Source organism: Esox lucius, chromosome 4, assembly GCF_011004845.1.
Source record: "Esox lucius isolate fEsoLuc1 chromosome 4, fEsoLuc1.pri, whole genome shotgun sequence".
NCBI classification, from domain to species: Eukaryota; Metazoa; Chordata; class Actinopteri; order Esociformes; family Esocidae; genus Esox; species Esox lucius.
The window spans coordinates 11,553,466-11,566,206 of record NC_047572.1 but is presented as its reverse complement, the minus strand read 5'-3'; the positions used below and the strand labels follow the sequence as shown (position 1 = coordinate 11,566,206).

The 12,741-nt window shown below is 44.5% G+C and overlaps 1 protein-coding gene across 1 annotated transcript; it reads left to right on the top strand.

The window, feature by feature from the left end:
* Window positions 1-6,457: 6,457 nt before the first annotated feature.
* LOC105006003 (platelet-derived growth factor receptor-like protein) lies at window positions 6,458-12,445 on the top strand. Its single transcript, XM_010864309.4, has 8 exons — window positions 6,458-6,789; window positions 7,627-7,796; window positions 8,357-8,499; window positions 9,048-9,199; window positions 9,447-9,553; window positions 9,871-10,057; window positions 11,101-11,240; window positions 11,530-12,445. The coding sequence occupies exons 1-8, from the start codon at window positions 6,705-6,707 to the stop codon at window positions 11,749-11,751; spliced, it is 1,206 nt and encodes a 401-aa protein (XP_010862611.2). The 5' UTR covers window positions 6,458-6,704; the 3' UTR covers window positions 11,752-12,445.
* The last annotated feature ends 296 nt before the right edge of the window (window positions 12,446-12,741 follow it).

Below are 12,741 nucleotides of genomic sequence, written 5' to 3'. Positions count from 1 at the left end.
AACAAGTATTTGATACACTGCCGATGTTGCAGGTTTTCCTACTTGCAAAGCATGTAGAGGTCTGTAATTTTGGTCATATGTACACTTCAACAGCAAAAGACTGAATCTAAAACAAAAATCCATAAAATCACATTGTATGATTTTTAAATAACTAATTTGCATTTTATTGCATGACATAAGTATTTCATCACCTACCAACCAGTAAGAATTCCAGCTCTCACAGACCTTTTAGTTTTTCTTTAAGAAGCCCTCCTGTTCTCCACTAATTACCTGTATTAACAGCACCTGTTTGAACTCGTTACCTATATAAAAGACACCTGTACACACACTCAATCAAACCGACTCCAACCTCTCCACAATGGCCAAGGCCAGAGAGCTGTGTAAGGTCATCATCATCATCATCATCATCATCTTCCGCCGCTTATCCAGGGCCGGGTCACGGGGGCAGCAGTCTAAGCAGTGATGCCCAGACTTCCCTCTCCCTAGACACTTCCTCCAGCTCTTCCGGGGGGACACTGAGGAGTTCCCAGGCCAACCGGGAGACATAGTCCCTCCAGCGTGTCCTAGGTCTTCCCCGGGTTCTCCTCCCGGTGGGACGGGCCCGGAACACCTTCCCGGGAAGGCGTCCAGTAGGCATCCGGAACAGATGCCCAAGCCACCTCAGCTGATCCCTCTCGATGTGGAGGAGCAGCGGCTCTACTCTGAGCTCCTCCCGGGTGACCGAGCTTCTCACCCTATCTCTAAGGGATCGCCCAGCCACCCTGCGGAGAATCCAGGATCCTGTATCCAGGATCTTGTCCTTACGGTCATGACCCAAAGCTCATGACCATAGGTGAGAGTAGAAACGTAGATTGACCGGTAAATCGAGAGCCTCGCCTTGCGGCTCAGCTCTTTCTTCACCACGACAGACCGATACATCAACCGCATTACTGCAGAAGCTGCACCAATCCGTCTGTCAATCTCCCGTTCCATCCTTCCCTCACTCGTGAACAAGACCCCTAGATACTTAAACTCCTCCACTTGAGGCAGGCACTCTCCACCAACCTGAAGTGGGCAAGCCACCCTTTTCCGATTGAGGACCATGGCCTCGGATTTGGAGGTACTGATTCTGATCCCCACTGCTTCACACTCGGCTGCAAACCGTCCAAGTGCATGCTGAAGGTCCTGGTTTGAAGGGGCCCCTCCATGAACTGCCACCTTAACGTGGTGGAGGGGTTTGAGTACCCGAGTGACCCTAGGAGCTATGTTGTCTGGGGCTATATGCCCCTGGTAGGGTCTCCCAAGGCAAACAGGTCCTTGGCGACAGGTCAGACTAAGAGCGGTTCAAAACCCCTTAATGATGAGAAAAATGTTGAGGTCCGTGACGTCGCCCGGTATGGCGCAGCCGGGGCCCCACCCTGGAGTCAGGCCCGGGGTTGGGGCTCGTAAGGGGGCCGGTGTGGAGAGGATCGGGCAGCAGTCGAAGGGGGGGGCCTAGACAACCCGATCCCTGGACAAGGAAACTAACTCTAGGGACGTGGAACGTCACCTCGCTGGCGGGGAAGGAGCCTGAGATCGTGCGTGAGGTTGAGAGGTTCCAACTAGAGGTAGTCAGGATCACCTCTACGCACGGCTTGGGCTCTGGAACCACACTCCTTGAGAGAGGATGGACTCTTCACCACTCTGGAGTTGCCCATAGTGAGAGGCGGCGGCCTGGTGTGGATTTGCTTATAGCTCCCCAGCTCTGCCGCCATGTGTTGGAGTTTACCACGGTGAATGAGAGGGTTGTTTCCCCAGTAGAGGTGGGCAGCTGTTGACCTCAACTGGGGATGTCGTCGGGCGGTGGAAGGAGTACTTCGAGGATCTCCTCAATCCCGCCGTCACGTCTTCCATTGAGGAAGCAGAGGATGAGGGCTCAGAGGTGGACTCATCCATCACCCGGGCTGAAGTCACAGAGGTAGTCAAGAAACTCCTCGGTGGCAAGGCACCGGGGGTGGATGAGATCCGCCCTGAGTACCTCAAGTCTCTGGATGTTGTGGGGCTGTCTTGGTTGACACGCCTGTGCAACATCGCGTGGTGGTCGGGGACAGTGCCTCTGGGATGGCAGACCGGGGTGGTGGTCCCTCTTTTTAAGAAGGGGGACCGGAGGGTGTGTTCCAACTATAGGGGGATCACACTTCTCAGCCTCCCCGGGAAAGTCTATGCCAGGGTTCTGGAGAGGAGAATACGGCCGATAGTAGAACCTTGGATTCAGGAGGAACAGTGTGTTTTTTGTCTGGGCCGTGGAACACTGGACCAGCTCTATACCCTCTATGGGGTGTTGGAGGGTTCATGGGAGTTTGCCCAACCAATCCACATGTGTTTTGTGGATTTGGAGAAGGCATTCGACTGTGTCCCTCGCGGCATCCTGTGGAGAGTGCTTCGGAATATGGGGTCCTGGGTCCTTTGCTAAGGGCTGTCAGGTCCCTATACGACCGAAGCAGGAGCTTGGTCCGCATTGCCGGCAGTAAGTCAGACTTGTTCCCAGTGCATGTTGGACTCCGGCAGGGCTGCCCTTTGTCGCCGGTTCTGTTTGTAATTTTGTGTAAGGTCATCAGGGATAAAATTTTAGACCTGCACAAGGCAGGGATGGGCTACAGGACAATAGGCTAGCAGCTTGGTGAGAAGGCAACAACTGTTGGCGCAATTATTAGAAAATGGAAGAAGTTCAAGATGACGGTCAATCTCCCTTGGTCTGGGGCTCCATGCAAGATCTCACCTCGTGGGGCATCAATGATCATGAGGAAGGTGAGGGATCAGCCCAGAACTACATGCAAGGACCTGTTCAATGACCTGAAGAGAGCTGGGACCACAGTCTCAAAGAAAACCATTAGTAACACACTACACCTTCATGGATTAAAATCCTGCAGCGCACGCAAGGTCCCCCTGCTCATGCCAGCACATGTCCAGGCACGTCTGAAGTTTGCCAATGACCATCAGGATGATCCAGAGGAGGAATGGGAGAAGGTCATGTGGTCTGATGAGAATAAAATAGAGCATTATGGTCTAAACTCCACTCGTTGTGTTTGAAGGAAGAAGAAGGATGAGTACAACCCCAAGAACACCATCCCAACCGTGAACCATGGAGGTGGAAACATCATTCTTCGGGGATGCTTTTCTGCAAAGGGGACAGGACGACTGCACCGTATTGAGGGGAGGATAGATGGCCATGTATCGCAAGATCTTGAAGATGGGTCGTGGCTAGGGTCTACTAGCATGATAACAACCAGAAACACACAGCCAGGGCAACTAAGGAGTGGCTCCGTAAGAAGCATCTCAAGGTCCTGAAGTGACCTAGCCAGTCTCCAGACCTGAACCCAATAGAAAATTTTTGGAGGGAGCTGAAAGTCCGTATTGACCAGCGACAGCCCCGACACCTGAAGGATCTGGAGAAGGTCTGTATGGAGGAGTGGGCCAAAATCCCTGCTGCAGTGTGTGCAAACCTGGTCAAGAACTACAGGAAACTTATATGATCTCTGTAATTGCAAACAAAGGTTTCCGTACCAAATATTAAGTTCTGCTTTTCTGATGTATCAAATACTTATGTCATGCAATAAAATGCAAATTAATTGCTTAAAAAATGTGATTTTCTGGATTTTTGTCACTCACAGTTGAAGATTCCGTCACTCACAGTTGAAGAGTACCTATGATAAATATGACAGACTTCTACATGCTTTGTAAGTGGGAAAACCTGCAAAATCGTCAGTGTATAAAATACTTGTTCTCCCCACTGTTCATAGCCATAGAGTTCTTCTCAAGATCCTGATAAGTATTCTATGCAATGTCATTGTGATATTAAATAGCAAAGCCCATGTACGTAAAGACATCAACGAGTCGAACAGTCGTATTACAGCTAACTGCAATTTTGGTGTTACAATATCTATGGGAATTTAAAGGTCCAATATATTCTTCAAATATATACGTAGTAAAACATATTTTTGCCTACTAGGTCAGCAAGCATCCTTGCTTTGCGGAGAGTGGCGTAGTTCTAATTTTCAGTGACGATGTAGGCAACGTAACCAGAGAGAGATCTCCACCACAGTGAACGTTAATGTCGCAGATTTTAACAAATGTTAAGGTTGACAAGAACTTGTAAAAAGGACCAATGAGTCTGGTGTTTATATTTTGAGGGCAAGTTAACTAGAGTGTACAGGTAACACTCAATAAGAACGTCTGTTAAATTACTTAAAAGAATTGAATGATATAAATGTGCTGACTACTAAAAAACCAGGTAAGCATAGTTCAGCCGGCCCTCAATAGAAAGTGTTGCCCTCTTGAGATTTGAACCCTGGTTGCCTACATGAAAGGCTGTGTCGTACATCACAAAGCTGTACTTATGCCAGGTGTCAGTATAGCCTCTTGTCTCTACTCTCTTTTGCCACTAGCTGTTTTAATAGTTAATCGACCATTCGTGAATTACATTGATACAGTTAAACTGACAGTTTCTTACTACGTTTACCTCTACCACAAATAGCGGCTATGTATGGCGTTTGCCACTGGCTGTTTTAACAGTGTATTAGCCAGTAATAAGCTTTACCGGTATCTACTAACTTACTGGAATAGTCATAAAAATTGAGCAATTGCTAGCGAGTCTGCCAAAGCTATTTCATTTCATGGCATAGGAATGTATTTTTTTCTTTCATGGCAAAACAACATACTTTTTTCTATCAACTATCAATAAAGGTGACTATAAATAACTTTTTCATCAATTGAAAAGATGAGAAAATTGTGGAATCTACAAGAAATAATTAATAAATGTCATTGCTCTCAATAGTTCTCAATTAGAATGTAGGGCTTCAATATGAGAGACTGTCGTTAACCACTACACCATGGCATTACAAATTTTAGCAGTCGCTAAATAGGAGACATGCAAAGAGTGTGGAAGGGGTGCTGGCTACGAAGTAGATGACAGTGGGGTCTCATCAGGGCTGAATATGTCACTCTCTGTAGTGTCATACATAACAGCCCTTAAATACATATAGTGGCCATAAACCATAGACCAAATTATTTTCCTTCCTCTCACCCGATCCTGTTTCCTCTGACATGGCTTCTTCTAAATCCACCCCCGGCTCTTCTTTGTGGTACAGTTTGATGTCCCATCCTTCACTGTACTTCTTCAGGCTTGCATTCCAGGGTATTGCTTCACTCTGGCTCCCTCAAGTGGCCGACAACGGGGACCACATCCACATGTCGTGCCTCCCTCTTCAGGGAAATTTCAGAAGCTGGGAGGGAGGCCTTTCTGCTGCCCTGATTATACACAGAATCAAACACATTGAGCTGCTGAGACGGCTTGTGTGAAAAGGCCCACACACAGACAGAGTACTGTACTTAGGGCCACCATGTAATATACAGGCATAGATTTGTAGGTAGTCAGTCTTCACTCGTATTAAAGCTTCCATACAATTAGGGGATGATTTGGTTTCAAATGATGGACCTAACTGGTGTGTCTCTATGGGCACAGTAAAGACAACTGGCCTGGTTGTAAAGCTCTAGTGTTTTGGATCAAGAGATCCATCCTCAGATGTCTGGTCTCTGTCATACCTGGGCTGTGACCAAAAGAGAAACAATTCAACACTGCTTTGCTTGTATTAACATACTTATTTATTTAATGCAATTCAAATTATGCATCAGTAAAACGTTTAAAAATGTATTGTAAGATTAACATGGGAATAATTGAGTCTCTTCACAAAAGACTGTGAGGACAGCAATCCATTTCAAATATGGTTTTAAGAGAATAATTGTGTTACGTGACCCTTTTATACTGTTTTCTATAGAAATGAACCAACCATGGAGTGATTGGAGTCATTGTTTTTGTTATAGGTAGGCTGTTTAGCTATTGGCTAGCCATCTACAGTAACCTTAGTACAAGAGTACACTTTAGTTTCATTAAAAAACATTCTGTTGTCCATGTTATTTCAGCAAAGATTTGTAATGGTTGAGGTAAAATTTACATTCCTGCTGCTTAAATAGCATAATGGTTAAAGGTCAGCCACATGGAAAACAGCTGATCAAAACCAGCCAGGGACAACAACATTCATCCCTTCTGATCATGGGCCGGTTGAACTAGGCTCACCTGGTTCCTTTTCTGGTTTATAAAATATTGCGGTGACAATATTCAATAGCTAAAAACAACATTTTACATGAGGGAAAAATACCACCAAAAAATGTTGTTAGGTTGAACTGTTCTGATTGGACTGCAGTGTTGAATGCTAACAAGTACTGTAGCATCTGCTTCAGCCCAGGGGCCACATCTCCACTTCTCCAGCTAAACAAATAGTGCCAGAAGAAGCAGAGTGGACGGCCTCCATCCCCTGAGCCTGATTGGCTCATAGGCTGTCTGCTGAATGGCTTCATTGAACGCCACAGAAGGAATTTGGTGAGCTAATGCCACTTGCTCTCTCTCTGCCTCTCTACCCCTTTTTCTCCCTCTCTCTCTCAATCCCTTTCCATCTCACTCAATCTCTCTCTCGGTCCACAGTACAGGAATGCGTGCAATTTGGCTGAACTGCAGAGCGCTCAGTTCAGAGTCACGGCACCCAACTTTTCTCTCCCGATTCCCTTTTCTTTAATCTCCAACTATTTCACTAACTCTGCCGTGCTTGCTTCTGTACTGCTTTTGTAAACCTTGTGAACTGTTAATCCGCCGGGTGGTCAGTGAATACATTGATCTGTACATCAGAGTCGCCATGGTGGCAGCGGCTGTGTCAGGAGAAAGGTGGAGGCTGGTATTGCTGGGAGCTCTATTATTCTCTGGGTTAATCCTGGATTTTGGTAAGTGACTTGATTTGTGTGTGTCGTGTTGTGTGGCGTGGATAATGTACATTTCTTCTCAGGCCCCCTGCAGATGTTTATTTTCATAGTTTTCCCTTTTTCCTTTTCCATTTAAATTGACAGAAATAGCTTTTTTGCAAATAAATATTAATCAAGCAAAAATGTTGTTTGGGCTGGTCTGGGAGTGGGGAAAACTGTTGACTAGCTGTGATTTGGGACTGACTTTGTTATTGGTTGATTAGCCAGTTTAATGTGTGGTGTCACTTGACAAGCGATAACTGAAGTCCTTGCAAAATGGCTCATTAGAAGGTGTGTACATTTTGTTTTGAACTCACCAAATACAACCTAGAAAACAGGAATAAAATGTTCCCACTTTAATAATGTTTGTTTAATCTGCTGTAGGATGATACAAAACACAGGAAAAATTACTTTGAACTGAGACTTAAAGATATGCTTTAGTACAGTTGATTAAATTAGCAGAAACTTTTAAAAGTAGCAGTTAAGTTTGTTGGCTCTGGGATTTGAACCAGCAATCATTTAATTACTGGCCTGGAACTATAACAACTTGTTTTAAGATGGTAAGAGTCCTCAATCCCAAGGAAAGCATAGTTAGGGGGATTGATGCAAAGTCGTAATAATTTGTTTTACTGAATTGGTAACTGTTATTACTTTCACCCTAAATGTTGCTAAGTCTTGCAAACCTCGCTCAAATTAAACAGCTCAACTGAGATTAGTGTTCTGGGAAACTCAGACAAGGGTTACAATTCTGTAGTTATGCTTGTGTCTTGGATAAATTGTTGATATTTCCTATATATTGACTGTGCTCTTGCTCGACAGGCCAGTGTCAGCAGGAAGAGGAGGGAAGGTCCCCCACACCAAGCAGGAAACTCAAGCCCAGTAAGGCTAAGCTTGTGAGGGGAGCAGCTAAAGCCACACCCAAATCCAAGGTTAAAGCAACACTGGCTCCCCCAGCAGCAGCCAATCAGGGATCTGCTCACTTGACACAGGTTTGGTTAATAAAGGCATTTAAACCTTCCCACAAAATACATAATATAGATATAGAAACCTAGACTGTGGTTGGTTACTCACATGATCTCATTTACCCAGTATTGATCTTGTTCTTGGTCTCTTATGCCGATTGATTTTCTTCACAATAATGTTTTGATCATTTTTCTTAGCACTAATGCTTACCTCCACAATGCATCTTAAGTGGGCACTGATGATTTGGTCATCAATTAATTACTTTCTTGTGTTAATTTTGTGTTAATCAAAGTGTCTTGAAAATACAATTACATTTTTAAGTCGAAAAACCCTTAGCCCTCATTTTAATGATGCCAGATTGGATTTAGTTGCAGTATTAACACCACAGAATTTTACCATATTCTTGGGTTTTTGGACACAGGTTGTAAAAGTTGTGCTGCTGAGCCAGAACGGATACCCCTAAATTGTATAATACATCATGTATGTGCAGATACAGTATGTGCCCCATGTCATCCAAAACAGTTCAAAAGTCATAAAATACCTGTGGACGATGCAATCGAGTGATGGATGTGCATCCCATGAATAGGTGCTGAACAAAGGGAAGTTCCAGCGCGTGGGAGACAGTCTGGTTGTCCGGGCCGGTGCCACCCTGGAGCTGAGGTGCAAAGGAAAGCCTGTTAGTTGGGGTGTACCTGATTACCTGGAGGAGGACGATGAGGGGAGACTCAGGTGAGATCATACTGATGCCATTCCTTCCTAATATTTTCGGGGAGACGCCCCTAACAACAGAATGGGGTGGAATTGCAACAGGTCTCCATGTATGCCAGGGCTCAGTTTAAAATGTTTTAATGACTTTGAATGTTGGCTTCCTTTTTCCTTTTTTGCTAGGAGTGCCAAAACACTAATGAAGATGCTAAATATTACTGAAAAATTGGATTTTCCACTGTTCAGGAGAGCAATTTATTGATTCTACAATATGATTTTGATATCTGTGGTTTTTAGCATCAGTGCCCAGAGAACAAATTACCCATATAAGTATTTGTCTGCTGGATCTGTAAAAGCGCCAACCAATTGCACATTCAAATGTCTTTTCACCATATAACGAGGATTCAGAATCTTTTTCTGATCAAGATACAAAGCATTTCTCTAGCTTTTGTTATTGACTAATTCCCTGTTGTGTATGTTAGAACGACTCTCCGATAAGTCAAAAGTATCGTATGGCTCATGGGAAATTTCATTGGTTCAGGTCTGGGATGCTTCCTGTTTGTTTTGTTTAGGACAGTACAACATGACCGCTACGGCACCCTGACCCTGTCCAACTCTACGGGAGCTGACACAGGAGAGTACACCTGTTTCCCCATGTACTGTGAAGACCGCGACTGCAGGAAGCAGTATGACAAGGCTGTCCCAGTCTACGTCTTCTTCTCCGGTATGGTGCATTCCATATTTCAAAACGATGGACTATATGCATATACACATTTAGCTTTTTCACAGCGTATTGTGGATTACAACATCATGGGCCTAACCGAAGCATAGGGGGAATTCGCCCTCCTCAAAAAAAGTATTTTGGATGATAAACTATCCCTTTTTACGTCCAAAGAGTAGCCTCTTGCACGCAGTGTGTAAACTTTAACCTGTGGTATAATCATGTAGCAGCTATCTGCCTTTCCCCCCAGACCCCCAGGAGCTGTTTGTCCCATCCTCCTCTTACTACCAGGTTATCCAGCTGAGAACCAATTGGCCGACAGTCCTCCCCTGTCAGGTGACATCGCCAGATGCCAAGGTGAGTTCAAAGCAGATCTAGTAGGATAAGATAAGTTAGCGCAGAATTACCTCTTTAAAGCCATTTTTAGTGCTTAAAAAAAAGTAAGAGCGACAGAGGTTTTAAATGCTTTAGGGTGTTGTTATAATGCGTTAAGACTTGTCTGCCCGTTAGACCCTGCACCTATGTTATATGATGATCCCAAAGCCTTACAGTGTTCTTATTAGAACTCCTAACTCTGAGAGTGTTACAAGTATGGACACTACTGAAACCAACTAGCATACATTGTCTGTCAATATGAAAATGTGACCTGTGACTGACTCACTGTGTATTCGTAGGTAACCCTGCACCGAGAGTTTCCGCCGGTAGAGGTGGCAGTGGACGGGGCGGAGATCACGTTTAATGTTAAGCGGGGGTTCACTATCCATCGGCCTAAGCCACACCATGCCGGAGAGCTGTACTGTGTGGCCAGCCTGGGCAAACTCAGACAGAGCTCTGTGAAGTACATGCTCATATATGTCAACTGTGAGTCAGTGTATCATTTCTATTTAAGATGTGTGTTTAAGCTGTTGGTCTATCACATCTATTATCCTAACTCAGAAAGAAAAACTGTAGAAAGGGATGTGATGGAAGTTTTTAATTTGTATGCGGTGCCCTAGCTAAACCCTATTCCAGGGTATTGAATTAAAGCACATCGAATAAAAGTAACTAAAAAGTAAACATAATGATGACTTATTTTGAAAAATAATCAATCAATCAAATGTATTAATAAAGCCCTTTTTACATCAGCAGTTGTTTTACAAAACACCTGGCCTTAACCCCAAGGAGCAAACAACAGTAGTGTTGAATTTCAGTGGTTAGGAAAAACTCCCTAAGAAGGCCGAAATTTAGGAAGAAACCTAGAGAGGACCCAGGCTCAGAGGGGTGAACATATTAAGGGTTCAAATTGTAATAAATAATAAATACATATGGGCTGAGTCCAGAGTCTATTTAAACTAGGTTGGAAGCATGACCAGATGGACAAGGACAGGGACAACATGGGGGAGGGGGAGGTGTCAGCACAGTGGCAGCTGAAATCGTCAGGTATCGTCTTGATCTGCAACACAACCAGGAGGACTTTGGACAGGGACATCAACGGGTCTTTAAAGCCAGGTACTCCTCAGGTGTGGGCCAGGACCTCATGTCCTCCTAAGTTTAAAACTTGTGGAAAATTTCAAAAATGCATTCCTTGGATCTACAAGGATTTATAGTGGAGAAGGAGAACTGACCCTACTCCCCCAGCACAATAATATAGCAGCGTAAGACCTTGGGGCTGAGACAGGTCTGTGGTCCTTAAAGCAGCAGTTATTAAAACATTTATACGTGGATAATAATTTCTAAATATTTTTGGTTTGGTTCAGCAATTGAAGGGAGGGCTCTTTTTAACCCCTCCAAAAGTATTTTTCTATTATGGGCCGGATTGAATCGAGGGCCTTAGTGAGGCCAACACTTTACTAGGACAAACTTGGCCTCTCAAGTCTCCATTCCGCAATGTTCAAACTGTTACCTGCACTGTTCCCTACTTTCAGACCCCATGGCCCCCCCGACCCCTGTCATCCAGGCATCATCTAGCTCTGTGGCTATTGGCCAGAACCTCCAGGTAACCTGCACTGTGATTGGAGAACCAGACGTGGTCATAGACTTCACTTGGGAATACCCTGGACAACAGGTATGACGTGCTGATGAACTAAAACCAGAAGCGTCTTCCACTAACACAGCAAAGCCATAACTGTACCATATCAATCCAGGTCTCTTGCCAGAACTTGCTGTAAACTAACAATTAGGTTATTCTTATATTCCTAATGCTGTGTCTGTTATCACGTGCAACCTACCTAGCTGTGCTATTTTGCCTACTCCTCAACCTTGTTTGGCATCTGGGAAAAACACAGGAGTTGTCTTCAGCGCTACAAATGTTTTGCCTTTGTATGTTTTTGCCTTTGTCTGGTTGTCTGGTCCAGATTGGCAGACCCATGTACACCCAGGAGAGTGTGGTGGCGGAGGGTCCAGGGAGACAGCAGTCCCAGTCTGTGCTCATGGTAGATGAAGTGAGAGAAGTGGATGGAGGGACCTACACCTGCACCGCCCAAAACCTCCAAGGCTCCAGGATCGCCACCACGGTGGTCAAGGTGCTTGCGGCTTCTGCTGCGGCCAAAGCCAAAGCCAAAGCCAAGAAACCCTGAAGGTCAATGGGCTTCAGATGGAGGGGATAGGAAAGGTGAAACGAAATGGCCCAGAGGAGAAAGAAATGACCTCCTTCACTGCTGGGACCTAACAGTACAACTTGAATGGGCTGGTTTTATATCCATGGGTGGAACCTTACTTTCATAGGACTCAGCACATTAGGCGGACACTATGGGCTCTGTCAGCCAGCTCTCATGTTGCTGCTCCATAGTCAACAGCTGTGAGTAGTTAACACACACACACACAGACTCTGCCTATGAGGTTTGCACAGGCCAAAGACAAGAAGAAAGGTGGTGGAATAGGTATAAGCATGAGAGAAAGTGATGTATAAGGGTAAAGCATCATATGTTCTGCAATATTGCAACCAGCCTTATGAGCCAATATCTTTTCTTATCATCCCCCATTGGCGTGAATGTATTCTGGTCGGCAAAATATATTGATTATGAACCATAGAATCATAAACAGTAGAATAATGCTTTTGCATCATTACAGAATTAAAGCTGTTTATTTCTTATCTCCGGCTAGACTATTTAAAAGTTTTACTGACGGCTTGTGGTTATGTTTATGTATTCATGTGTTCATGCTGTACTGGAGAGACTATCCTTTTCACTTTAAACTGACATGTTTATGTTTTTTAATTGTTATCTTTTCCTACTTCTATTTTCCTAATAAAAATGCCTTTTATAGCCTGTACATACTGTTCTATAACTCTGTCACCTAGTTGTAATCATGGCTAAATACAGAAAGAAGGGGAGGGGCATATGAGCTCTAGACTCCTTTCTTGATCACTCTGTGATAGGATACTAGCTGTCTACTACTCCAATGGTCCAACTGGGCATGGCTGGATGCTCACAATACTAAAAGATCTGGTCTGTACCTATACAAAATAATTATACATTACTGTCAGTTTGTTACAGTGAACATTTGTCGCTGTCACTCACACATATACTAGTCAACTCAAGAAGTATTGGCACCCTTCTTGAAATTCA

What these genes read in the sequence shown, in the direction of transcription:
- LOC105006003 (XM_010864309.4), top strand. Translation starts at nt 6,705, where the DNA reads ATGGTGGCAGCGGCTGTGTCAGGAGAAAGGTGGAGGCTGGTATTGCTG. An exon ending in CATGCTCATATATGTCAACT is followed by an intron (nt 10,058 to 11,100) that starts GTGAGTCAGTGT and finishes CCCTACTTTCAG; the next exon opens with ACCCCATGGCCCCCCCGACC. An exon ending in GGGAATACCCTGGACAACAG is followed by an intron (nt 11,241 to 11,529) that starts GTATGACGTGCT and finishes TGTCTGGTCCAG; the next exon opens with ATTGGCAGACCCATGTACAC.